Source organism: Bombina bombina, chromosome 4 (assembly GCF_027579735.1).
Source record: "Bombina bombina isolate aBomBom1 chromosome 4, aBomBom1.pri, whole genome shotgun sequence".
Taxonomy (NCBI): Eukaryota; Metazoa; Chordata; class Amphibia; order Anura; family Bombinatoridae; genus Bombina; species Bombina bombina.
Genome location: NC_069502.1, coordinates 360,890,629 through 360,916,229, shown reverse-complemented (window position 1 = coordinate 360,916,229; position 25,601 = coordinate 360,890,629). Strand labels below are relative to the sequence as shown.

At 37.2% G+C, this 25,601-nt stretch overlaps 1 protein-coding gene across 2 annotated transcripts in view; it reads left to right on the top strand.

Moving 5' to 3' along the window:
- The window catches only part of LOC128656287 (transient receptor potential cation channel subfamily V member 6-like), a 290,583-nt gene that overhangs the window by 192,609 nt on the left and 72,373 nt on the right, over positions 1 to 25,601 (top strand). For both annotated transcript variants that reach the window (XM_053710115.1, XM_053710114.1), the window contains one exon: positions 4,517 to 4,583. In XM_053710115.1, the coding sequence (XP_053566090.1) occupies positions 4,517 to 4,583 (67 nt within the window). The remainder of the gene's footprint in view (positions 1 to 4,516; positions 4,584 to 25,601) is intronic.

Here is a 25,601-nt window from a genome sequence, read left to right as displayed (position 1 = left end):
ATCTAGCTCTGAAGGGGAAAATGCTTTGATTCCTGCAAATATACTGAAACTAATACACATCAATGGAGCCTCATTTTAAAGAAGCTATCAAGAAACGTTTGGAAATTCAATTTGGTATTCCCTTATTTAAAAACTAAGCCTGAGTTAACTTTAACTGCACCATTGCTGCAAATTTTACAGGCAGAATGGTGTAAGATTGAAAAGTTATTATGGGTTCATAATAATATTTAGCAGTTGTATTGTTTATCCTTATTTACCTGTTTAAGTTATTTTAAGACTACTCATAAGATGGATGCTGCTGTTGTCGCTTTGTAAAACAAGATGCTATTTCCTATAGGAAATTATTTAAAAGGTTCTTTCTTTTTTTTTCTCAGGAGCCATCTTCCTTCCTTATTGTTTATGTCCTCCATTATTAAATCGACAGTAAAGTTAAAATTAAACATTCATTATTCAGATAGAGAATTCAATTTTAAACAACTTTCAAATTTAGTTCTAGTACCAAATAAGCTTTGTTCTCTTGGTATCCTCTGTTAAAACCAAGACCTTTTAGTCACGGCTATTGGCTAAGAGGTGGAAACGTCACCTCTCAGCAAAATAGCATTCTGCCGTGGACTGCCTGAGGTGCTCAGCGCGGCGAACGCTTCAAGCAAATAAAGGAACTTTCATCATGAAGTATTTTATACTTCATGACTGAAAGTCACCTTTATTTGTTCCACTGGTAAATCCTAGCATTTCACAAACGCTAGGATTTTTTAAGGAGTAATATCGGCACTTTTTAATATTTCGCCGGCATTCTCAACATTGCATCAAATCCCTTTTGATCAACAAAGAAAATCATCCCCTCTAAGGACACAACGGCCTCATAACTAGAAGCATTAACCTTAGCAGGCTAAGAACTAGAAGAAGATACATTTTGAACTGACCTTTTATGCATAGTTGAAAGAGGTATGGCCACCATCATTTCAACACTTATTTGAATGAAATTCATAATTTTAGGAGAAAAAGATGTATATTCTTCCTGTAAAGAGCAATAATACCCTTTAAAGCAAGAACAGTAGTATTACTAGTAAGAATGCAATAAAACATTAATACATGTATTGCATAAGATTACCAAAGGATATACCTTAGCATATAATAATATAAACATTTAATGCTGGTAGTAAAATGTTCAAATGATCTAGCTTCAAAGGCAAATTTAGGCACAGAATTACAAGGCTCCATAAGATAAAAATACCCAACTAATAATAACGTTAAATGCAGAAAGCAAAGTTAAATGTTAATATCCCATTAAAAGAGCTCTTGATGGAAGGGGAAAAAAAAAAACTTACAATTTGAAGAAACATTAATACAAGACAAGTACATCTTGTGCAAGAGACCTTACCGAATCCCACGTGGAGTGACACAGAGACTGAAGTCTTTCTCCAGCTGCAGCTTTCTAGACGTGCACGGCCGCACACTGCCTACATTTAAAGGGGCGGCATCCTAATTATAGGAACACCAACCTGGAGGACTGAGCTCTGGGAGTTCCTATAAAATCTCACTCAGCTCATTCCTTTGGGCTGAGTTATTGCCTTACCTACCTTGTTCCTGACTAAGCATACTTACCTGATACCTGTGTATGCTTACCTTGCTCCTGAGATGAAGCATACTTACCTTGAACCTGCGTATGTTCACCTTGCTCCAGACACCACTTATATTTTCCTGATACCTGTGTATGCTATCCTTGTTCCAGAGACCAAGCATACTTACAGTACCTTGCCCCTGCGAATGCTTAACTGGTTCCTGGAAGCTAAGCAGACTAACCTGATACATGTGTATGCTCTCATTGTTCCTGAAACTGTGCCTGCTTTACCTATCTGGTATTCTGTGACAGTCTCACCAACAGTACCTGCTGGGTATCCTGTATCTGCTGAGAAACCTGTGTCTACCTTACCAGTGACAGCCTTCCTCAAACTAGCTGTACCTGAGGTACCTATCTGGCATCTCCTTACAGTCTCACCAATAGTACCTGCTAGGTATCCTGTGGCTGCTAAGAAACCTGTGCCTACCATACTAGTGACAGCCTTCCTCAAACCAGCTGTGTCTGTTGTACCTATCTGGTATCCCATGACAGTCTCACCAACAGTACTCGCTGGGTATCCCTGTGCCTGTTTAGAAACCTGCAGGGCTTTTTTGTGGGGGTACTCACCGGTACTGAGTACCCCCACCTCTGCCAACTCATAAGAGGTAATATTTGTAATCATCATGTCAATACTCTAGTTTTTACAAGAGGGGGCTGCAAAATACATTAAACATTGTAAATAATCTTGTCACTTTGACAAGTGTGTACCGGCACCTTTTTTGTAGAGTACCGACACCTTTTCTTTTACAAAAAAGCACAGGAAACCTGTGTCTACCTTACTAGTAACAGCCTTCTTCAAACTAGCTGCACCTATCAGGTATTCTGTGTCAATATCAAGGCTATGTACATATATAACAGTATACATATAGTGATAACCTATATACATAGTGCAGAATTATAAAAAATTAGCCTAGCGCCAGTTTTCTAAATCAAAGGATTTCAGAAATATTTACCTACGCAAACAAAATTTTACAGACCGCCGCTCCTTGCTAAACTGAGCAGGTCTGTTTCTTTCCTAAGTGCATCTGGACACACTGTCTAGTCACAGCCAGCCCGATCGTGCCATTAAACTAAATGTAGCTCACTCTTGCTCTGGCCTGGTAGCGAGCTACATTTAGTTTAATGGCGCGATCGGACCGGCTGTGACTAGACAGCGTGCCCAGATGCGCTTAGGAAAGAAACAGACCCGCTCAGTAGAGCAAGGAGCGGCAGTCTGTAAAATTTTGTTTTCATAGATAAATATTTCTGAAATACTTTGATTTAGAAAACTGGCGCTAGGCTAATTACATAACATTATTTGGTGGGTTTACTGGCCCTTTAAGTACAGCATTGATTTTACAAATTCTAATTATGTTTTGATCATTTCTGTGTTACTTTAACAAATTAGGATATACTTTGTATATGTTTGTGTATCTTTTACAAATTACATTGCACTTTGTATTTGTTTTATGTAAAAAAACAAAACAAAAAAACTAACATTTGGGAGGTACAGGAGAGTTCCCTGGACTAAACAGGGGTGTTCCCAGGGTATGTCTGAATCTCTCTCAATTCTCATGATATGCTCTAAGCATTTTACACTTGCAGATCTCACTAATTTATCTTGCTAGCTGTATGCAGGTGAAGTTTGGTCAACATTTACAATACACTTATTTAACTGACAGAAAAGTATTGTATACTAAACTAGAGAAACATGCAAGTTAAATGTAGTGAAAATATTTCAGTTTAATTTGTAATTTCTGCAAACTGAGCATTATATCAGTGTCAGGTGCTCACTTGTTAACTTGAATCTCTCTTGTGAGATTCTGTATTCCAGAGCTTCTTTAATTTCTATTGAAGGCATCTCTCAACTCTCTGGGATTTCTAGATTCTGTCCTTTTTTCTTAGAGAATTCTGTCCCTTTAAAGTCTGCACTATAAATGTATCTCTAAGATGGAAAATCTTTGATAATCTGGCCTACAGAAATCAATGAAGCTCTGTGGGATCCAGAATCTCCCAGGGGAGATTGACATTAAAGGGATGTGCATTTTTTTCATGATTCAGATAGAACATACAGTTTTAAAAAACTTTCTGGTTTACTTTTATTATCAAATTTTTCTTGGTTTCCTTTGTTGAAGGAGAAGCAACACATTATTGGGAGCTAGCTAAACACACATGGTGAGCCAATAACAAGAGGCATATATGTGCAGTCACTAGTCAGCAGCTAACTTCCAGTAGTTCATTGCTGCTCTGCTCCTGAGCCTACTTATGTATGCTTTTGAACAAAGGCTACCAAAAGAATGAAATAAATTGGATAAAGGAAGTAAATTGGAGAGTTGTTTAAAAGTGTATGCTCTATGTAAATTGGAGAGTTGTTTAACATTGTATGCTCTATCTCAATCATGATAGAAAATTTTTGGGTTTCATGGCCCTTTAACAGGGGAGCAAAAGACACTGATATATATCTATAAAATTTCATGAAAAGAAGAGGCACTCACAGGGCTTAATTAACATAAGATCTACCTATCTACCATAGAGTGCACCCAGGCAACACAACCTACAATGAGTGCTTGGATAGAGAGAGAGAGAGAGAGAGAGAGAGAGAGAGAGAGAGAGAGATTTTTTATTTTTGCTTTATTTCTATTCCTCCAAATCTGGGTTCTTTTCTTCTACTGGTGAGTACTGTCAGAACGTCTGAGCAAATATATGGAAATAAATGTATCATGGTTTATATTTTATTTTAACCCAGTCTTCCAAATAGATATTTCAGTTTATGAAGAAGACAAATAATAACCAAACTTCAATTACCAGTACTAAAGATGTATAACAAAAGGTTAGGATGACCAGATTTTTATTATTGTAACAAAAAGCTTAGTTATATGGCTAACATATTTATATAGTTCAATACTTATATTACAGATGATACTTGGAGACCTTTTACGGTTTTGCATCATCCTGATATTGGTGCTAATTGGCTTTGCAGCAGGTACTGTATACTTTAAAAATCATTGTTATATAACATATTTTTAGAATCATTACATAGATTTGAACAATGAAAAACTCCTGATTCTGTACAATATTGGTATTTAAGTTAAAGCTCAAGTTCAAAATTTAAAAAAAAAACAGCAGGTAGTTATTTTTATTTTTTAAATGAAGGATAAACTAGTTAAAAATGTTTCAATTACAATATTATTCAAATTGTATTGTTTTCTTATCAAAATTAAAACTAGCATTCAGTATAACTAGGGTTGCCAGCTATCCCCTATAACAAATACTGGATGACCAGTAGGTGACAGGACATGGGGGGTAGGTGAGGTCACACTTTTCTTTTCACAACTGAGCAGTGATTGTATTTCCTTGGATGCCAGTAAAACACATATTAATGATTTTACCTCTGGTTGCCTGTATCACATACCCATGGGGTAAAAAACAGGTGAGGGGAGCTGTGTGTATTTCAATATATATATATGTGTGTAATCGTGACCTATAGATGAGCTTCTTGTGTTAATTTTTGATTTTTCTGCAATATATGTTGCACTATGAAATGGGTGAACAAATAGGTGAAAAATAATGGAGGTATGACTACAAGAGGTTAAAAAACAGAATATTTAATTGTTGCAATAAAAAACACAATATTTGATTGTATTTATAAGTTCTGATTTGATTAAGTTAGTGGTAAAGAGCTCTATTACCTTGAGGAAAATAGTATAGTTAAAATTTCTTAATCGAAAGTTAAAGTTAAAATGACATTATATTCATACTATAGTATTCAAAGCATTTGATAAGAACAAAAATAAAGGTAAAAATAATTATCGTGGAAGGTGGAAATAAATGTTCATCTGATGATTTGCATGTATCTTTTGATGTGACTTTAAGTGGAAAGGTAATTACTCACAGTTTGCATGAAAAATTTCCAAGGTGTCTGATTGGTTGAAACAGACAAGCCTTTATGTGAATAAGATAATATATTCCGCTGTAATTTTGACTTAAAATTCTTTGAAACTTGTAGATCAAGATTGTAAATGAGGATAACAAATACTTGATGGTAAAGGTGCTGAAACTGTTTACCTGTAATGGGTTTGCAGGAGTTTCAGTTGTTGGTATAACTTAGTTCCGTTTGCTGAAACTGTTTACCCAAACTTGGTTTGCAGGAGTTTCAGTTGTTGGTATAACTTGGTTGTAGAAACTGTTTACCTTGTATTGGTTTGCTGGAGTTTCTATTTGTCTAGTTGCGTGGGGTGTTCTCTGTATTGTTGTTTAGAACCGTTTGAACAATTCTCTTTGTAGGCGTCTGTTGTTGCTGAAACTATATACCCTCCCAGGGTTTGCTGGAGTTTCAGTTGCTGGTAGATTGATCTATAGTGAAAATGTTTACCTTAAAGTGGTTTGCAAGAGTTTCAGATCAACTGGTACTTACAAAGAAATGTTCTCGACAGTTGCTGGAGCTGTTTACCTTTTTCAAGGTTTGCTGGAGCTTCAGGTATGGTGAGTGTCCGCTTTAAATCTTGTGGTGCTCTGTGTATAGCAGTCACCGGTAGCGGGTTTTTCTTATTCAGTCCTGGGTAGTCTTAGATGCAGACTTGAGTTGTTGGAGTGCACACTAGGGGCAAATCTACACATTTCGGCCTCAGCCTTTATCAAGATCTATATCTTTATCAATATCTTGATAAAGGCTGAGGCCGAAACGCGTAGATTTGCCCCTAGTGTGCACTCCAACAACTCAAGTCTGCATCTAAGACTACCCAGGACTGAATAAGAAAAACCCGCTACCGGTGACTGCTATACACAGAGCACCACAAGATTTAAAGTGGACACTCGCCATACCTGAAGCTCCAGCAAACCTTGAAAAAGGTAAACAGCTCCAGCAACTGTCGAGAAAATTTCTTTGTAAGTACCAGTTGATCTGAAACTCCTGCAAACCACTTTAAGGTAAACAGTTTCACTATAGATCAATCTACCAGCAACTGAAACTCCAGCAAACCCTGGGAGGGTATATAGTTTCAGCAACAACAGACGCCTACAAAGAGAATTGTTCAAACGGTTCTAAACAACAATACAGAGAACACCCCACGCAACTAGACAAATAGAAACTCCAGCAAACCAATACAAGGTAAACATTTTCTACAACCAAGTTATACCAACAACTGAAACTCCTGCAAACCAAGTTTGGGTAAACAGTTTCAGCAAACGGAACTAAGTTATACCAACAACTGAAACTCCTGCAAACCCATTACAGGTAAACAGTTTCAGCACCTTTACCATCAAGTATTTGTTATCCTCATCTACAATCTTGATCTACAAGTTTCAAAGAATTTTAAGTCAAAATTACAGCGGAATATATTATCTTATTCACATAAAGGCTTGTCTGTTTCAACCAATCAGACACCTTGGAAATTTTTCATGCAAACTGTGAGTAATTACCTTTCCACTTAAAGTCACATCAAAAGATACATGCAAATCATCAGATGAACATTTATTTCCACCTTCCACGATAATTATTTTTACCTTTATTTTTGTTCTTATTAAATGCTTTGAATACTATAGTATGAATGTAATATCATTTTAACTTTAACTTTCGATTAAGAAATTTTAACTATACTATTTTCCTCAAGGTAATAGAGCTCTTTACCACTAACTTAATCAAATCAGAACTTATAAATACAGTCAAATATTGTGTTTTTTATTGCAACAATTAAATATTCTGTTTTTTTAACCTCTTGTAGTCATACCTCCATTATTTTTCACCTATTTGTTCACCCATTTCATAGTGCAATATATATTGCAGAAAAATCAAAAATTAACACGAGAAGCTCATCTATAGGTCACGATTACACACATATATATGTATTGAAATACACACAGCTCCCCTCACCTGTTTTTTACCCCATCGATCCCTCACAGTTGTTTGAAGGAACAACTGTATATTAGGGTTGAGCTGTCTCAATCCAATAGGTGCACTATCTCTTAATTGTTTTTCACTGTATCACATACCCAGTAATGACCGAACAATGCTTTTACACCATGTGGTTGAAACACACAAAATAGATATTGTACCCCACTGGCTCACATACACAGCAGTTTAACATCCTCCTTGGCTACCAAAAAACACACAGAACAGTACTTTCACAGTGTCACTTTCTCTACAGTTTTTGTAAAGCACAGAGGCATAAGAAGGCCAGTATTTTTATATAGAGTTTACCAAACTTACAGCGGAAAAACATAATTTATGTAAGAACTTACCTGATAAATTCATTTCTTTCATATTAACAAGAGTCCATGAGCTAGTGACGTATGGGATATACATTCCTACCAGGAGGGGCAAAGTTTCCCAAACCTTAAAATGCCTATAAATACACCCCTCACCACACCCACAAATCAGTTTAACGAATAGCCAAGAAGTGGGGTGATAAGAAAAAAAGTGCGAAGCATATAAAATAAGGAATTGGAATAATTGTGCTTTATACAAAAAAATCATAACCACCACAAAAAAGGGTGGGCCTCATGGACTCTTGTTAATATGAAAGAAATGAATTTATCAGGTAAGTTCTTACATAAATTATGTTTTCTTTCATGTAATTAACAAGAGTCCATGAGCTAGTGACGTATGGGATAATGACTACCCAAGATGTGGATCTTTCCACACAAGAGTCACTAGAGAGGGAGGGATAAAATAAAGACAGCCAATTCCTGCTGAAAATAATCCACACCCAAAATAAAGTTTAACAAAAAACATAAGCAGAAGATTCAAACTGAAACCGCTGCCTGAAGAACTTTTCTACCAAAAACTGCTTCAGAAGAAGAAAATACATCAAAATGGTAGAATTTAGTAAAAGTATGCAAAGAGGACCAAGTTGCTGCTTTGCAGATCTGGTCAACCGAAGCTTCATTCCTAAACGCCCAGGAAGTAGAAACTGACCTAGTAGAATGAGCTGTAATTCTTTGAGGCGGAATTTTACCCGACTCAACATAGGCAAGATGAATTAAAGATTTCAACCAAGATGCCAAAGAAATGGCAGAAGCTTTCTGGCCTTTCCTAGAACCGGAAAAGATAACAAATAGACTAGAAGTCTTACGGAAAGATTTCGTAGCTTCAACATAATATTTCAAAGCTCTAACAACATCCAAAGAATGCAATGATTTCTCCTTAGAATTCTTAGGATTAGGACATAATGAAGGAACCACAATTTCTCTACTAATGTTGTTGGAATTCACAACTTTAGGTAAAAATTCAAAAGAAGTTCGCAACACCGCCTTATCCTGATGAAAAATTAGAAAAGGAGACTCACACGAAAGAGCAGATAATTCAGAAACTCTTCTAGCAGAAGAGATGGCCAAAAGGAACAAAACTTTCCAAGAAAGTAATTTAATGTCCAATGAATGCATAGGTTCAAACGGAGGAGCTTGAAGAGCTCCCAAAACCAAATTCAAACTCCATGGAGGAGAAATTGACTTAATGACAGGTTTTATACGAACCAAAGCTTGTACAAAACAATGAATATCAGGAAGAATAGCAATCTTTCTGTGAAAAAGAACAGAAAGAGCGGAGATTTGTCCTTTCAAAGAACTCGCGGACAAACCCTTATCTAAACCATCCTGAAGAAACTGTAAAATTCTCGGTATTCTAAAAGAATGCCAAGAAAAATGATGAGAAAGACACCAAGAAATATAAGTCTTCCAGACTCTATAATATATCTCTCGAGATACAGATTTACGAGCCTGTAACATAGTATTAATCACGGAGTCAGAGAAACCTCTATGACCAAGAATCAAGCGTTCAATCTCCATACCTTTAAATTTAAGGATTTCAGATCCGGATGGAAAAAAGGACCTTGAGACAGAAGGTCTGGTCTTAACGGAAGAGTCCATGGTTGGCAAGATGCCATCCGGACAAGATCCGCATACCAAAACCTGTGAGGCCATGCCGGAGCTATTAGCAGAACAAACGAGCATTCCCTCAGAATCTTGGAGATTACTCTTGGAAGAAGAACTAGAGGCGGAAAGATATAGGCAGGATGATACTTCCAAGGAAGTGATAATGCATCCACTGCCTCCGCCTGAGGATCCCGGGATCTGGACAGATACCTGGGAAGTTTCTTGTTTAGATGAGAGGCCATCAGATCTATCTCTGGGGGCCCCCACATTTGAACAATCTGAAGAAATACCTCTGGGTGAAGAGACCATTCGCCCGGATGCAACGTTTGGCGACTGAGATAATCCGCTTCCCAATTGTCTACACCTGGGATATGAACCGCAGAGATTAGACAGGAGCTGGATTCCGCCCAAACCAAAATTCGAGATACTTCTTTCATAGCCAGAGGACTGTGAGTCCCTCCTTGATGATTGATGTATGCCACAGTTGTGACATTGTCTGTCTGAAAACAAATGAACGATTCTCTCTTCAGAAGAGGCCAAAACTGAAGAGCTCTGAAAACTGCACGGAGTTCCAAGATATTGATCGGTAATCTCACCTCCTGAGATTCCCAAACTCCTTGTGCCGTCAGAGATCCCCACACAGCTCCCCAACCTGTGAGACTTGCATCTGTTGAAATTACAGTCCAGGTCGGAAGAACAAAAGAAGCCCCCTGAATTAAACGATGGTGATCTGTCCACCACGTTAGAGAGAGCCGAACAATCGGTTTTAAAGATATTAATTGATATATCTTCGTGTAATCCCTGCACCATTGGTTCAGCATACAGAGCTGAAGAGGTCGCATGTGAAAACGAGCAAAGGGGATCGCGTCCGATGCAGCAGTCATAAGACCTAGAATTTCCATGCATAAGGCTACCGAAGGGAATGATTGAGACTGAAGGTTTCGACAGGCTGTAATCAATTTTAGACGTCTCTTGTCTGTTAAAGACAAAGTCATGGACACTGAATCTATCTGGAAACCCAGAAAGGTTACCCTTGTTTGAGGAATCAAAGAACTTTTTGGTAAATTGATCCTCCAACCATGATCTTGAAGAAACAACACAAGTCGATTCGTATGAGACTCTGCTAAATGTAAAGACGGAGCAAGTACCAAGATATCGTCCAAATAAGGAAATACCACAATACCCTGTTCTCTGATTACAGACAGAAGGGCACCGAGAATCTTTGTGAAAATTCTTGGAGCTGTAGCAAGGCCAAACGGTAGAGCCACAAATTGGTAATGCTTGTCTAGAAAAGAGAATCTCAGGAACTGATAATGATCTGGATGAATCGGAATATGCAGATATGCATCCTGTAAATCTATTGTGGACATATAATTCCCTTGCTGAACAAAAGGCAATATAGTCCTTACAGTTACCATCTTGAACGTTGGTATCCTTACATAACGATTCAATAATTTTAGATCCAGAACTGGTCTGAAGGAATTCTCCTTCTTTGGTACAATGAAGAGATTTGAATAAAACCCCATCCCCTGTTCCGGAACTGGAACTGGCATAATTACTCCAGCCAACTCTAGATCTGAAACACAATTCAGAAATGCTTGAGCTTTCACTGGATTTACTGGGACATGGGAAAGAAAAAATCTCTTTGCAGGAGGTCTCATCTTGAAACCAATTCCGTACCCTTCTGAAACAATGTTCTGAATCCAAAGATTGTGAACAGAACTGATCCAAATTTCTTTGAAAAAACGTAACCTGCCCCCTACCAGCTGAACTGGAATGAGGGCCGTACCTTCATGTGAACTTAGAAGCAGGCTTTGCCTTTCTAGCAGGCTTGGATTTATTCCAGACTGGAGATGGTTTCCAAACTGAAACTGCTCCTGAGGACGAAGGATCAGGCTTTTGTTCTTTGTTGAAACGAAAGGAACGAAAACGATTGTTAGCCCTGTTTTTACCTTTAGACTTTTTATCCTGTGGTAAAAAAGTTCCTTTCCCACCAGTAACAGTTGAAATAATAGAATCCAACTGAGAACCAAATAATTTGTTTCCCTGGAAAGAAATGGAAAGTAGAGTTGATTTAGAAGCCATATCAGCATTCCAAGTCTTAAGCCATAAAGCTCTTCTGGCTAAGATAGCCAGAGACATAAATCTAACATCAACTCTAATAATATCAAAAATGGCATCACAGATGAAATTATTAGCATGCTGAAGAAGAATAATAATATCATGAGAATCACGATTTGTTACTTGTTGCGCTAGAGTTTCCAACCAAAAAGTTGAAGCTGCAGCAACATCAGCCAATGATATAGCAGGTCTAAGAAGATTACCTGAACATAGATAAGCTTTTCTTAGAAAAGATTCAATTTTTCTATCTAAAGGATCCTTAAACGAGGTACCATCTGATGTAGGAATGGTAGTACGTTTAGCAAGGGTAGAAATAGCCCCATCAACTTTAGGGATTTTGTCCCAAAATTCTAATCTGTCAGGCGGAACAGGATATAATTGCTTAAAACGTTTAGAAGGAGTAAATGAATTACCCAATCTATCCCATTCCTTAGCAATTACTGCAGAAATAGCATTAGGAACAGGAAAGACTTCTGGAAAAACCGCAGGAGCTTTAAAAACCTTATCCAAACGTATAGAATTAGTATCAAGAGGACTAGAATCCTCTATTTCTAAAGCAATTAGTACTTCTTTAAGTAAAGAGCGAATAAATTCCATCTTAAATAAATATGAAGATTTATCAGCATCAATCTCTGAGACAGAATCCTCTGAACCAGAAGAGTCCAAAGAATCAGAATGATGGTGTTCATTTAAAAATTCATCTGTAGAGAGAGAAGATTTAAAAAACGTTTTACGTTTACTAGAAGGAGAAATAACAGACAAAGCCTTCTTTATGGATTCAGAAACAAAATCTCTTATGTTATCAGGAACATTCTGCACCTTAGATGTTGAGGGAACTGCAACAGGCAATGGTACATCACTAAAGGAAATATTATCTGCATTAACAAGTTTGTCATGACATTTAATACAAACAACAGCTGGAGGAATAGCTACCAAAAGTTTACAGCAGATACACTTAGCTTTGGTAGATCCAGCAGGCAGAGGTTTTCCTGTAGTATCTTCTGGCTCAGATGCAACGTGAGACATCTTGCAATATGTAAGAGAAAAAACAACATATAAAGCAAAATAGATCAAATTCCTTATAAGACAGTTTCAGGAATGGGAAAAAAATGCCAAACATCAAGCTTCTAGCAACCAGAAGCAAATGAAAAATGAGACTGAAATAATGTGGAGACAAAAGCGACGCCCATATTTTTTGGCGCCAAATAAGACGCCCACATTATTTGGCGCCTAAATGCTTTTGGCGCCAAAAATGACGCCACATCCGGAACGCCGAAATTTTTGGCGCAAAATAACGTCAAAAAAATGACGCAACTTCCGGCGACACGTATGACCCCGGAAACGGAAATGATTTTTTGCGCCAAAAAAGTCCGCGCCAAGAATGACGCAATAAAATGAAGCATTTTCAGCCCCCGCGAGCCTAACAGCCCACAGGGAAAAAAGTCAAATTTTTGAGGTAAGAAAAATAAGATAATTAAAGCATAATCCCAAATATGAAACTGACTGTCTGGAAATAAGGAAAGTTGAACATTCTGAGTCAAGGCAAATAAATGTTTGAATACATATATTTAGAACTTTATAAATAAAGTGCCCAACCATAGCTTAGAGTGTCACAGAAAATAAGACTTACTTACCCCAGGACACTCATCTACATGTTTGTAGAAAGCCAAACCAGTACTGAAACGAGAATCAGTAGAGGAAATGGTAAATATAAGAGTATATCGTCGATCTGAAAAGGGAGGTAAGAGATGAATCTCTACGACCGATAACAGAGAACCTTATGAAATAGACCCCGTAGAAGGAGATCACTGCATTCAATAGGCAATACTCTCCTCACATCCCTCTGACATTCACTGCACGCTGAGAGGAAAACCGGGCTCCAACTTGCTGCGGAGCGCATATCAACGTAGAATCTAGCACAAACTTACTTCACCACCTCCCTTGGAGGCAAAGTTTGTAAAACTGATTTGTGGGTGTGGTGAGGGGTGTATTTATAGGCATTTTAAGGTTTGGGAAACTTTGCCCCTCCTGGTAGGAATGTATATCCCATACGTCACTAGCTCATGGACTCTTGTTAATTACATGAAAGAAAATTGGACTGTCCAGTTAAAAACTGGACACCTGGCAACTTTACTAACAACAAAAACAGTGTTATCTGTTTAACACTGCATTGATTAATTTATGTTTTTCTTGATTCTGAAAATATAGCACATATCATTTACTAACTGTTCACTAGAAAATCAATTATTTCAGTTATGTAAAATATTATATCCACTGAACATAATCATGGATTTAAATCATCATGGACACTCACACCATATATTTAACTGTCTCAGCTGAACACATCTAATTTTCTTTGCAGAAGTTGTCTCTAGCATCATTTGTTTGATTTACAATACCAACTTAGCAATGGACAGTTTTTTTAGTATTTGCTAATCTCAGCAAGTACACACAACCATCACACACTTTAAAATATAAATATACTGTATGTTTTGATTTAAATTGTTTTGTTGGTATATTTATGTATTTATGTTAGTAAAATGTGCTGCTTGATTGTACATAGGCTGTATTAACATGTTTACATTAAATTGAGTAAAAGCTTACTGCTCTGAATGTATTACAATTTATTAGCCACCAGTGTCTTTTCTCTTGTACTTCGTTAACAACTCAACTAAAAATTAGACTTAATTGTTCTTTTTGGGCTTACATAAGATAAAATAAAATATTGTTATGTGGTGATATCAGTGAGCCATTGGTTTAGTACCACACTTTCTATGTTTGTTGCAAAAAGGAGAAAACATAATTTATGGTTACCTGATAAATGTATTTATTTAATTGTGGTGAGAGTCCATGATCCATTACTCGCGAGAATTACTCTCTCTTACCACTAGAAGGAGGCAAAGATTCACAATCTCCAAAAGCTCTATAAAACACATCCCACCTCACATGTACCTCACTCTAATGTATAGCCAGGCATAATGAGGCAATAAAAACTAATAAGAGCCATATAAGGAGCAGGGGAAAAAGATGTGCTAAAGAAAATAGTAAACCCAAAAACAAAGGGTGGGATCTCGTGGACTCTTACCACCATGAAAGAACTGAATTTATCAGGTAAACATAAATTATATTTTCTTACTACTGGGAACTAATACCCAAGCTGTAGAGTCCTTCAGTAATAACATAAAGTGAGAGATTTAAGAAACATCTTTTTTTCTCTGAGGAAACACATCCACAACCCCACAAAAACCCAACAAAAGCAAACATTTTTTAACTGCACTTAAATGCATAAATCCATCAGACAAGAAAAAATCAAGCTGAGGTAACTGCCTGAAGGACCTTCCTACCAAAGACTGCATCAGAAGAAGTAAAAACATCCAAATGGTGCAATTTTGTAAAAGTATGCAAAGATGCCCAAGTAGCTGCCTTACTATGTTGGTCAACTGAAGCCTCATTCTTGAAACCTCAAGAAGTGGTGACTGACCTAGTAGAATAAGCAGTAATTAATTGCAGTGGAGGCTGACCTGCCTCCAAGTAAGCCTTGTGAATCAAGAGTTCCAACCAAGTAGCCAAAGAAGCAGCAGAAAGGTTTTGTCCTTTTCTAAAACCAGAACAGTGAATGAACAAATTAGAAATCTGTCTAAAGTTCTTAGTAGCATTAATATAATATTTCAATGTTCTGACAACATCCAAATTATGCAGAGATCTCTCTGAAGCATTCTTAGGATCAGGACACAAAGAAGGGACAACAATTTATCTGCTAAAGTTTTCTGATGAAACAACTTTAGGTAAAAAGTCAAAAGTAATCCATAAAACTGCCTTAGGCTGATGGAAAACAAGATAAGGAGGATCACAAGAAAGAACAGATAACTCTGAAACTCTTCTAGCAGAAGAGATATCCAAAAGGAAGAAACCCTTCCAAGAAATCAGTGTAATATTCCACTTATGAAAGTTCAAAAGGAGGAGCCTGCAAAACCCTTAACACCAAGTTCCATGGAGGAGAAATTGGCTTGATCACAGATTTAATAAAGGCCAAAGTCTGAGCAAAACCATGAATATCAGGAAGATTAGCAATCTTCCTATGAAATAAAACGAAAAGAGCAGAAATCTGCCCCTTTAGAAACTGGAAGAGAGGCACTTATCTAGACCATCCTGTAAGAACTGCAAAACCCTAGGAATTCTATAAGAATGCCAAGAAAAAACATGTTCTATAGACCAAGAAATAAAGGCCTTCCAGACCTTATGATAAATTTTCCTAGCTACAGGCTTACGAGCCTGAATAATGGTTTCAATCACTGAATACTAGAAACCTCTGTCTAAGGACTAACCATTCAATTTCATTGCCATCAAGTTCAAAGACTTGAGATACAGATGGAAAAACAGCCCTTGAGATAGAAGGTCTGACCGCAGAGGAAGAGGCCAAAGAGGACAGCTGGACATCTGAACTAGATCTGCATACCAAATCCTGTGAGACCATGCTGGTGCAATCAGAATTACTGACGATTTTTCTAGGCTTATCTTGGAGATCACTTTCAGAAGAAGTACAAGAGGAGGAAACATATAAGCAATCTGAAATGACCAAGTAGCTATTAGAGAATCCACAAACGCTGCCTGAGGGTCCCTGGAACTTGCAAAGTACCTAGGAAGTTTGATGTTCAAATGAGAAGCCATCAGATCTATCTCTGGGAGGCCCCAAAGACTCACAATCTAATTGAACACATCCTGGTGAAGAGACCATTCCCCCGGATGTAGAGATTGATCACTGAGGAAGTCTGATTTTCAGTTGTTCACTCCAGGAATTGATTTCTACACGAGAGAATTTGAGACACTTCCCTCATAGCTAGGGAACTGTGAGTTTCCCCCCTGATGGTTGACATAAGCTACGGCTGTGACATTGTCTGAAAACGGAGACAAGACACCCTTTTCAACAGAAGCCTGAAAAGCCCTGAAAATAGCATAGAGTTCTAGAATATTTATTGGAAACCTCGCCTCCCAAGGATCCCAAACTCCTTGTACTCTCAGAGACCCGCAAACAGCTCCCCACCTAAAAGACTTGCATCTGTAATGATCACATTCCAGGTAGCAATAGAAGTCCCCTAAATAATGAATTGATGATTCAGCCACCAAGTCAGAGACTGACTTGTACTGGGATACAGTAAAAATATAATTTACCTGATAAATTCATTTCTTTCATATTGGCAAGAGTCCATGAGCTAGTGACGTATGGGATATACAATTCTACTAGGAGGGGCAATGTTTCCCAAGCCTCAAATTGCCTATAAATACACCCCTAACCACACCCACAATTCAGTTTAGCGAATAGCCAAGCAGTGGGGTGATAAAGAAAGGAGTAAAAAGCATAAAAAAAAGGAATTTGGAAATAATTGTGCTTTATACAAAAAATCATAACCCCCATAAAAAGGGTGGGTCTCATGGACTCTTGCCAATATGAAAGAAATGAATTTATCAGGTAAGTTCTTACATAAATTAGGTTTTCTTTCATGTAATTGGCAAGAGTCCATGAGCTAGTGACGTATGGGATAGTAATACCCAAGATGTGGAACTCCACAGAAGAGTCACTAGAGAGGGAGGGATAAAATAATAACAGCCATTTTCCGCTGAAAAAAATAAATCCACAACCCAAAATATACGTTTATTCTCATAATGAAAAGAAAAAACTCAAACATAAGCAGAGGAATCAAACTGAAATAGCTGCCTGAAAAACTTTTCTACCAAAAACTGCTTCCGAAGAAGCAAATACATCAAAACGGTAGAATTTAGTAAATGTTTGCAAAGAAGACCAAGTTGCTGCTTTGCAAATCTGATCAACTGAGGCTTCATTCTTAAAAGCCTACGAAGTGGAGACTGATCTAGTAGAATGAGCTGTTCTCTGAGGCGGGATTAATCAAAAGCTTTAACCAAGATGCCAAGGAAATGGCAGAAGCCTTCTGACCTTTCCTAGAACCAGAAAAGATAACAAATAGACTAGAAGTCTTCCTGAAATCTTTAGTAGCTTCAACATATTTCAAAGCTCTTACCACATCCAAAGAATGTAAGGATCTCTCCAAATAATTCTTAGTATTAGGACACAAAGAAGGGACAACAATTTCTCTTTTAATGTTGTTAGAATTCACAACCTTAGGTAGAAATTTAAATGAAGTCCGCAAAACTGCCTTATCCTGATGAAAAATCAGAAAAGGAAATTAACAAGAAAGAGCAGATAATTCAGAAACTCTTCTAGCAGAAGAGATGGCCAAAAGGAACAAGACTTTCCAATAAAGTATAGCAAAAAAATGAGGAACTTTATATTTATTACAAAACTATAATCACTCCTTAAAGGGACAGTCTACACCAGAATTTTTATTGTTTTAAAAGATAGATAATCCCTTTATTACCCATTCCCCAGTTTTGCATAACCAACACAGTTATAATAATATACTTTTAACTTCTGTGATTATCTTGTATCTAAGCCTCTGCAAACTGCCCCTTTTTTCAGTTCAGCCAATCGGTGCCTGCTCCCAGATAACTTCACGTGCACGAGCACAGTGTTATCTATATGAAATACGTGAACTAACACCCTCTAGTGGTGAAAAACTGTTAAAATGCAATCTGAAAAGAGGTGGGCTTCAAGGTCTAAGAAATTAGCATATGAACCTCCTAGGTTAAGCTTTCAACTAAGAATACCAAGAGAACAAAGCAAAATTGGTGATAAAAGTAAATTGGAAAATTGTTTAAAATGACATGCTCTATCTGAATCATGAAAGTTTATTTTGGCCTAGACTGTCCCTTTAAGTGCCTTGTCAATTGATACAAATGTATATATAATATAGTGCACTTTAAGAGCAGTGCGTAAGCATAAAAATATTATTAATATTAGAGGGACATTACTCACACCTGGGTGAGTGTGTCAGGAAAGTATGCTTCTATGCACTGAAATAGAAAAATTCAAAAATATATTGATGAAACAGTACGTATATAAAATAACTTTTATTTAAAGTAATATAAAAAGACAGCAACTAATGAGTGCAATTTTGCTGCCCACAATTGTTAAAAACACTTCTACTTGTTATCTTATTTTGCTACAAGTGTGTTATGGAATTAGGGTATCCTGAAAAATGAATGAGAACCCAGTACAACTGTTGAATGTTGTAGTGCTTTCTGAGTGTATTTAGCCTTATTTTACGGCTTGTATTGAAAGCACAACTAAAATTTACAGAGATGATACTCGGCAACGTTTAAATTACTACTGGATATTTAATCATATATAGCTACCATTAGCTTTGAATTGGGTAGAAAAAATTCTTTAGCATTAGTTTTAGCTTTGTATAGATTGCTTGGTGCTTTAAGATAATACTAATGTTAACAGTGCGTTAACCGTCTATGGGGAAAGGTAGCGATTGATTGTTGGTTTTAGAGAGATTATGCCCAAAATAAAATAAAATATAACCTTGGGTTATATTATATAATAATGGTATCCTCAAACTTTCACTATAGCTTAATCTAATACAGTTAGTTGTTAATACTCCGGTGGTTGATTTTGACTACAAGTAATTAGTGTGTCCAACACAAGTAATAGCTGACTAGTGTGGAAGGCAACTTAATACGATTGCATTGACATATATAATACTACATTCAGTTAAGCTAAAGAAAACCTAGTATTGATATGCAATATATGCTTTAAACAATGCTCTATATAATAGTATAACGATCGTTATGACTACAGCATTACAAACACTATTGAGACTCGGTACTTAACAGCAGCATTGCCAAATAGATCACGCTGCTTAAAGATACAGCTAATCATTATTTTTATTGGCAGTGCTCTTTTCCGTTGTATAACTACTGATAGTAATATAAATAAGTAATACTTACTAACAGATTGCCTCAATAATACGGGGCAAATCTTGTTATAAAATTTCAGAGCAAAGTAATCAACTTAAGGTAAAAGAGGAAAAAATATATTACTTATTCACTCTTAGCTGCAATTATTTACCAGCTTGCAAGGTTAATCATAGTACTTGAGCTGCCTCTATAAGCTGCAGTACTACCACGGTGCTAACATTAAACTCATTGAGATATACCATAATAGACTTTATAATATAAAATATACAACTTTAGTATAAGGCTGACAATTATTATTTAGCAATTTAAAGGCATATTCCTTTAAGATGTTGTAACTACCAAAGTTGCACATGAATAGAAAAATAGCATAATCAGTACAATCCACGTCGGTATGCTTTAGTTAAGCTTCATATATCTTGTATTTTAGAGAAAAAAATCTCTGAAGATTATTGACATAGGATATAGATAATCTTTAAATAACCCAAGGATATATTTTATTTTATTTTGGGCATCACCTCTCTAAAACCAACAATCAATCGCTACCTTTCCCCATAGACAGTTAACACACTGTTAACATTAGTATTATCTTAAAGCACCAAGCAATCTATATAAAGCTAACACTAATGCTAAGGAATTTTTTCTACCCAATTCAAAGCTAATGGTAGTATGAAGCTATATATGATTAAATATCCAGTAGTAATTTAAACGTTGCCGAGTATCATCTCTGTAAATTTTAGTTGTGCTTTCAAAACAAGCCGTAAAATAAGGCTAAATAAACTCAGAAAGCACTACAACATTCGACAGTTGTACTGGGTTCTCACTCATTTTTCAGGATACCCCAATTCCATAACACACTTGTAGCAATATAAGCTAACAAGTAGGAGAAGTGTTTTTAAGAATTGTGGGCAGCAAAATTGCACTCATTAGTTGCTATCTTTTAATATTACTTTAAATAAAAGTTATTTTTTATACGTACTGTTTCATCAATATATTTTTGAATTTTTCTATTTCAGTGCATAGAAGCATACTTTCCTGACACACTCACCCAGGTGTGAGCAATGTCCCTCTAGTATTAATTTCCAATAAAGTAGTTTAATATTTAAAGAATGCATAGGCTCAAACGGAGGAGCCTGTAAAGCCTTCAAAATCAAATTAAGACTCCAAGGAGGAGAGATTGATTTAATGACAGGCTTATCGAGTTTGGAAGATTTATATTTCATTGTGTTCTTCTCATAAATTCTCCTGGCATTCTTTTAGAATTACTAGAATTTTACAGTTTCTTCAGGATGGTTTGGATAAGGGTTTGTCTGCAAGTTCCTTGAAGGGACAAATCTCTGCTCTTTCTGTTTTATTTCACCGAAAGCTTGCTAAGCTTCCTGATATTCACTGTTTTGTACAGGCTTTTGTCCGTATCAAGCCTGTCATTAAATCAATCTCTCCTCCTTGGAGTCTTAATTTGATTTTGAAGGCTTTACAGGCTCCTCCGTTTGAGCCTATGCATTCTTTAAATATTAAACTACTTCATTGGAAATTAATACTAGAGGGGCATTGCTCACACCTGGGTGAGTGTGTCAGGAAAGTATGCTTCTATGCACTGAAATAGAAAAATTCAAAAATATATTGACGAAACAGTACGTATAAAAAATAACTTTTATTTAAAGTAATATTAAAAGACAGCAACTAATGAGTGCAATTTTGCTGCCCACAATTCTTAAAAACACTTCTCCTACTTGTTAGCTTATATTGCTAACAGTAGACAGTAGATATTATAGAATTTAAATCAAAACCAAACAGTTTCTTTCCCTAAAAAGAAAAAAGATAATCTGGATTTTGACACCATGTCAGCAGAACAGGACATAAACCATAGGGCTCTCCTATCAAGGACTGCCAAATACATGATTTTGATATTGATCTTTATAATATCAAATGCAGCATCACAAATAAAAGAATTGGCACTTTTGAGTAAACCCAAAATATTTTCACTAACTGTTCTGAAAAACTAGATAACTAGTAAGCTGAAGCAGCAGCCACATCAGCAATAGAAATAGCCAGCCTAAGCAAATACCCTGCTTTTAAAAAGGCCCTTCTATGAAAAGACTATAACTTTATATCCTAAGGGTCTTTAAAAGAGTGGAAATAGCCCCATGAACTTTAGGAACAATTCACCACAATTCAATATTAGCAGCAGGTAAAGGATATATTTTATTAAACCTTGCAGGAGGATGAAATTAATTGCCTGGCATAGACCCATTCCCTATAAACCATATTACATACAACATCAGGGATAGGCAATACCTCAGGGAGCTTAACAACAGTCTTACAAACTGAATTTAAATGGATTACAAGGCGTATCCTTAGAATCTTTAACACCTAAAGTAAGTAAAACCTTTTTCAAAAGAAAATGAAGATGTTTAATTTAAAAAAAAAAGTATCAGGTTCAACATCAGAGGTAAACTCCTCTTCACCAGAGGAAACTTCAACATCTGAAGACATAACAGCATCACTGACTTCAGGAGACCTAGTACTATTAGAAGGTAAAATCTGAACTGACCTTTTATGCTTACTTGAAGACGGGAGAGCAGCCAGCACCTCAGAAACAGCAGCTTTGGTGAGATTTTCCACACCGGGTGATAAAACAGTAGATATCTCCTGTAATGAACAAACAGAAGTAAGACCCATAGAAGCAGCATTCGGTTGATTTGAATGTATTAATATTTTCAAACATGAGACGCATAAATAAGCTGGAGAGGAGACCTCAGCTACTTTACAATAAACACACTTAATCTTTGTACTTACTCCCTCCTAAAGTAGTTTTAAAAAAGCTTACAGGTACAATGTGTGCTAAGCTGAACTGCAAAACAAGACATATGAACTTTACATACGAAGCCTAGATAATGATCAGCAGTATTTAATAGGGCGCACAAAAAAACCTGACAGTTATAAAAGAATTTAGCATGCTAAAACCAGACATAAAAACAAGACTAAAAAAATATGTGCGCTAACATAATTCAGCCGAAGCATGAAAAAAACTAACTTAAAGTCTCTGCAACCAATTATGGAGGGTCTGTGACAGATTTCCTATGAGGCAAAAAAGGAGCCACAAACCATGTCCCATATACATCCCTCTGTATTGTACTTTGTACTCTGAGGTGAAACCGGGCCTCCATACAGTCTGAGAATCCCTCTCTCTGAAGAATCAAATGCACATTTTCTTTCTTCGACCACCTACAGTAGAGTCAAAGTAAAGATGAGGTACATGTGAGGTGGGAAGGGTTTTGTAGAGCTCTTGGGGTTTGTGAAAAAGCTGCTTCTTACACTCTTTCACCACCTCTGAGTTGGCAGAGAGAAATCGGGTTGATTGACTGACCACGATTGGATGGGCGTAAGAAGGGGCAGCATTACTCGCTTGAGTATGTAATGTTTCATTTGGGCAAGTTGAAAACCTCATCCGTACAGCCGGTAGTACATGGGGCCCATGGTGTCCAGAATGAACTCACAGTATTATTATTATTCATCATGTGCTAAGTACTGAAACATTTTCCTCATAGTCCCAGAAATCAAATCAAAGTAATAGTTTAGATCCTTGGGAGTTCTGATATGTTATTTAAAAAAACAGAATACCTGTCTCCTTGGGCCAGAGCCTTAAAAACTCTTGGGCAAGGAGAGAAAACATCGGCTTATTTTTACTGAGCTTTATATTGTAAAGTAAGCGTCTCTCCTTTACCTAAATAATATTGTTTAACTACCCTTAAAGAGATCAACACAGTTCACAAAGTAAAAATTGATTTTAAAACAATCTCTGAGGGACCTCATAATACTGACAAGACATCTTATAGAATCTGGCCAAACCAGAGAGCTTTATAGAACCAGGCCCTTAGCCAGGAGTCTATCCCTATCTCCTCCTTACTTCCCAACCTTTACTTGTCCACCTGAAGCTATAAGACTGTTTCTGATTGACCCGATTGAAGATTTGCATTTAGTACCAGTTTTGATGTTAGAGATGTGCTCTCTTATACTTGAACCTACTTCTCTTGATGTGAGAACTCCATTCTGCAATGGACGTAATTAAATAGATTACTTAAGAGATCTACAGTTCATATATGATTTATGTTGAAACGTTTCATTCAGCTCTGTGCATCTAAAAATTTCTCCAGGTATTAAGTAGTCATAAGCCTTACATGTGGAATTGACATATATACACCCTTGTGATGTAGCCAAGAACTTTGTACTTCTCTCTCATATTTTAGTTTGGTTGGTGAGCTTGTGTTATCAATTGCTCTGCTTGTACAAGTGCCCGTTAGTGTGATGTCTAAATAATTTATTCAAAATCTCTCATGTTATTGAGTAAAACTCCTTCTAATATCATTATTGTTCAACCAATCCACAAAATTCATGTTCTGTCTGATCATCCTCTTGCAATGCAAATAGCAAGTAATTGATGAGGCAATTTGATGTTAAACTGAAAATAAAAAAATTACTACTCTACTCTATATGCTAGCCAAAAGATGCCTCCTCAGGAGGTTATATCATCTTTTTGGAATGATTTAGATCTTCCACAGATCAAAGATGAGCAACTGATGGCCCTCAACTCACCTATTTCCTCAGAGGAAATTTTGAAAACAATTTCTTCTATGTCAAACGGAAAGGCAGTGGGTCCTGATGGCCTACCCATTGAGTTTTTTAAACCACTAAAACCCCAGATCACGCCCACCTTAACTAAATTATTTAACCTGTATTATAAAGATTTAGTCTCTCCCCCCAAAACGTTTACAATGGCACATGTGTCTTTGATTCCGAAGCCTGGGAAAGAACCTGGCCTACCTAAATCTTATTGCCCCATTTCCCTCCTCAATTCAGATTACAAGATACTAATGAAAATCTTGACCGACAGGCTAAAAGTAATTTTGACGGACATCATTCACCCCAATCAAACCGGATTTATGTGCCATAGAACTTCAGTGACTAATGTTCGGAGGGTGCTTCATTCCATGGCACACTTCGCGGCTGGGCCTGAAACCCTAGGAGCGCAAGAGGAATCGGAGGCCTTCCTGCTGTCCTTTGACGCAGAGAAGGCCTTTGACAGAGTGGAGTGGGGTCATCTTCTGGGCACACTGCAGCGTTTTGTCTACTCAGGACCGTTCCTTCACTATATTGGTAATATATATGCAGCCCCATGGATTCATATTATGGCCAACGGTTTGTTCTCCCCACGCATCATTTTACAGAGGGGCACTCGTCAAGGCTGCCCTCTCTCCCCCCTCCTTTTTAATCTAGCCTTAGAGCCCTTGGCTATTAAACTACACAAAGTATACCCGGGCATTGTGCTGGGAGAGGCGAGATTACAACTCGCACTTTACGCGGATGACATGCATCTATTTGTAGAGCATCCAGCAAAACATGTCCCAAAAATGTTAGCAACAATCGAGGCATTCGGATCCTTTTCGGGCTACAGAATAAATGAAACCAAATCGGAAATCCTGTGGCTTCGGAAGCACCAGGTCCAGTCATTCACCTACCCATTCCAGGAGGCTAGCCCCACTCTGACTTACTTAGGCTTTCACTTGTCCACTAACGTCCAAACTCTATACCACACTAATATCATGCAGGTGTGCCGTGACATTGAGCGGACTTACCGGTCTCCCTTACGGGCCGTGTGAATTTAATAAAAATGGTAATTTTGCCACGGATTCTGTACCCTCTCCTAATGATACCTTTTTTAATTACTAAGAAGGATATGGTGCTATATACCCGGGCCCTCTCGAACTTCTTATGGAAGGGCGGTAAGCCTAGGATAGCACTCACCAAATTGTATACTCAGTCCTCGCATGGGGGATTGAGTTTACCAAATCTAAAACTGTATAACTGGGCGGCACTCATGCTAGACTGGCAATTAAAAACAAGGCACTTCTACACAACCGAATTGGAGAATCATGCCCTAGGGGCGTTTGATCTCTCGTTTTTGCCCTTTGCCCTGTTCAACAATATCCCTGCGAAGATTGGGGATAATTTTGGTCGCTGTTGCGTGTCTTCAAGATTGATTCCGTTGCGGAACAATACTAGTGGAAACCTCCCTGTTTGTTGCCTGGAAGAGCGAGGGACTGTGTCTTGTAGGAGATGCTCTGGATCTTTCTAGAAAATGTATAAAGGCATTTGCGGAATTACAAACTCAGTT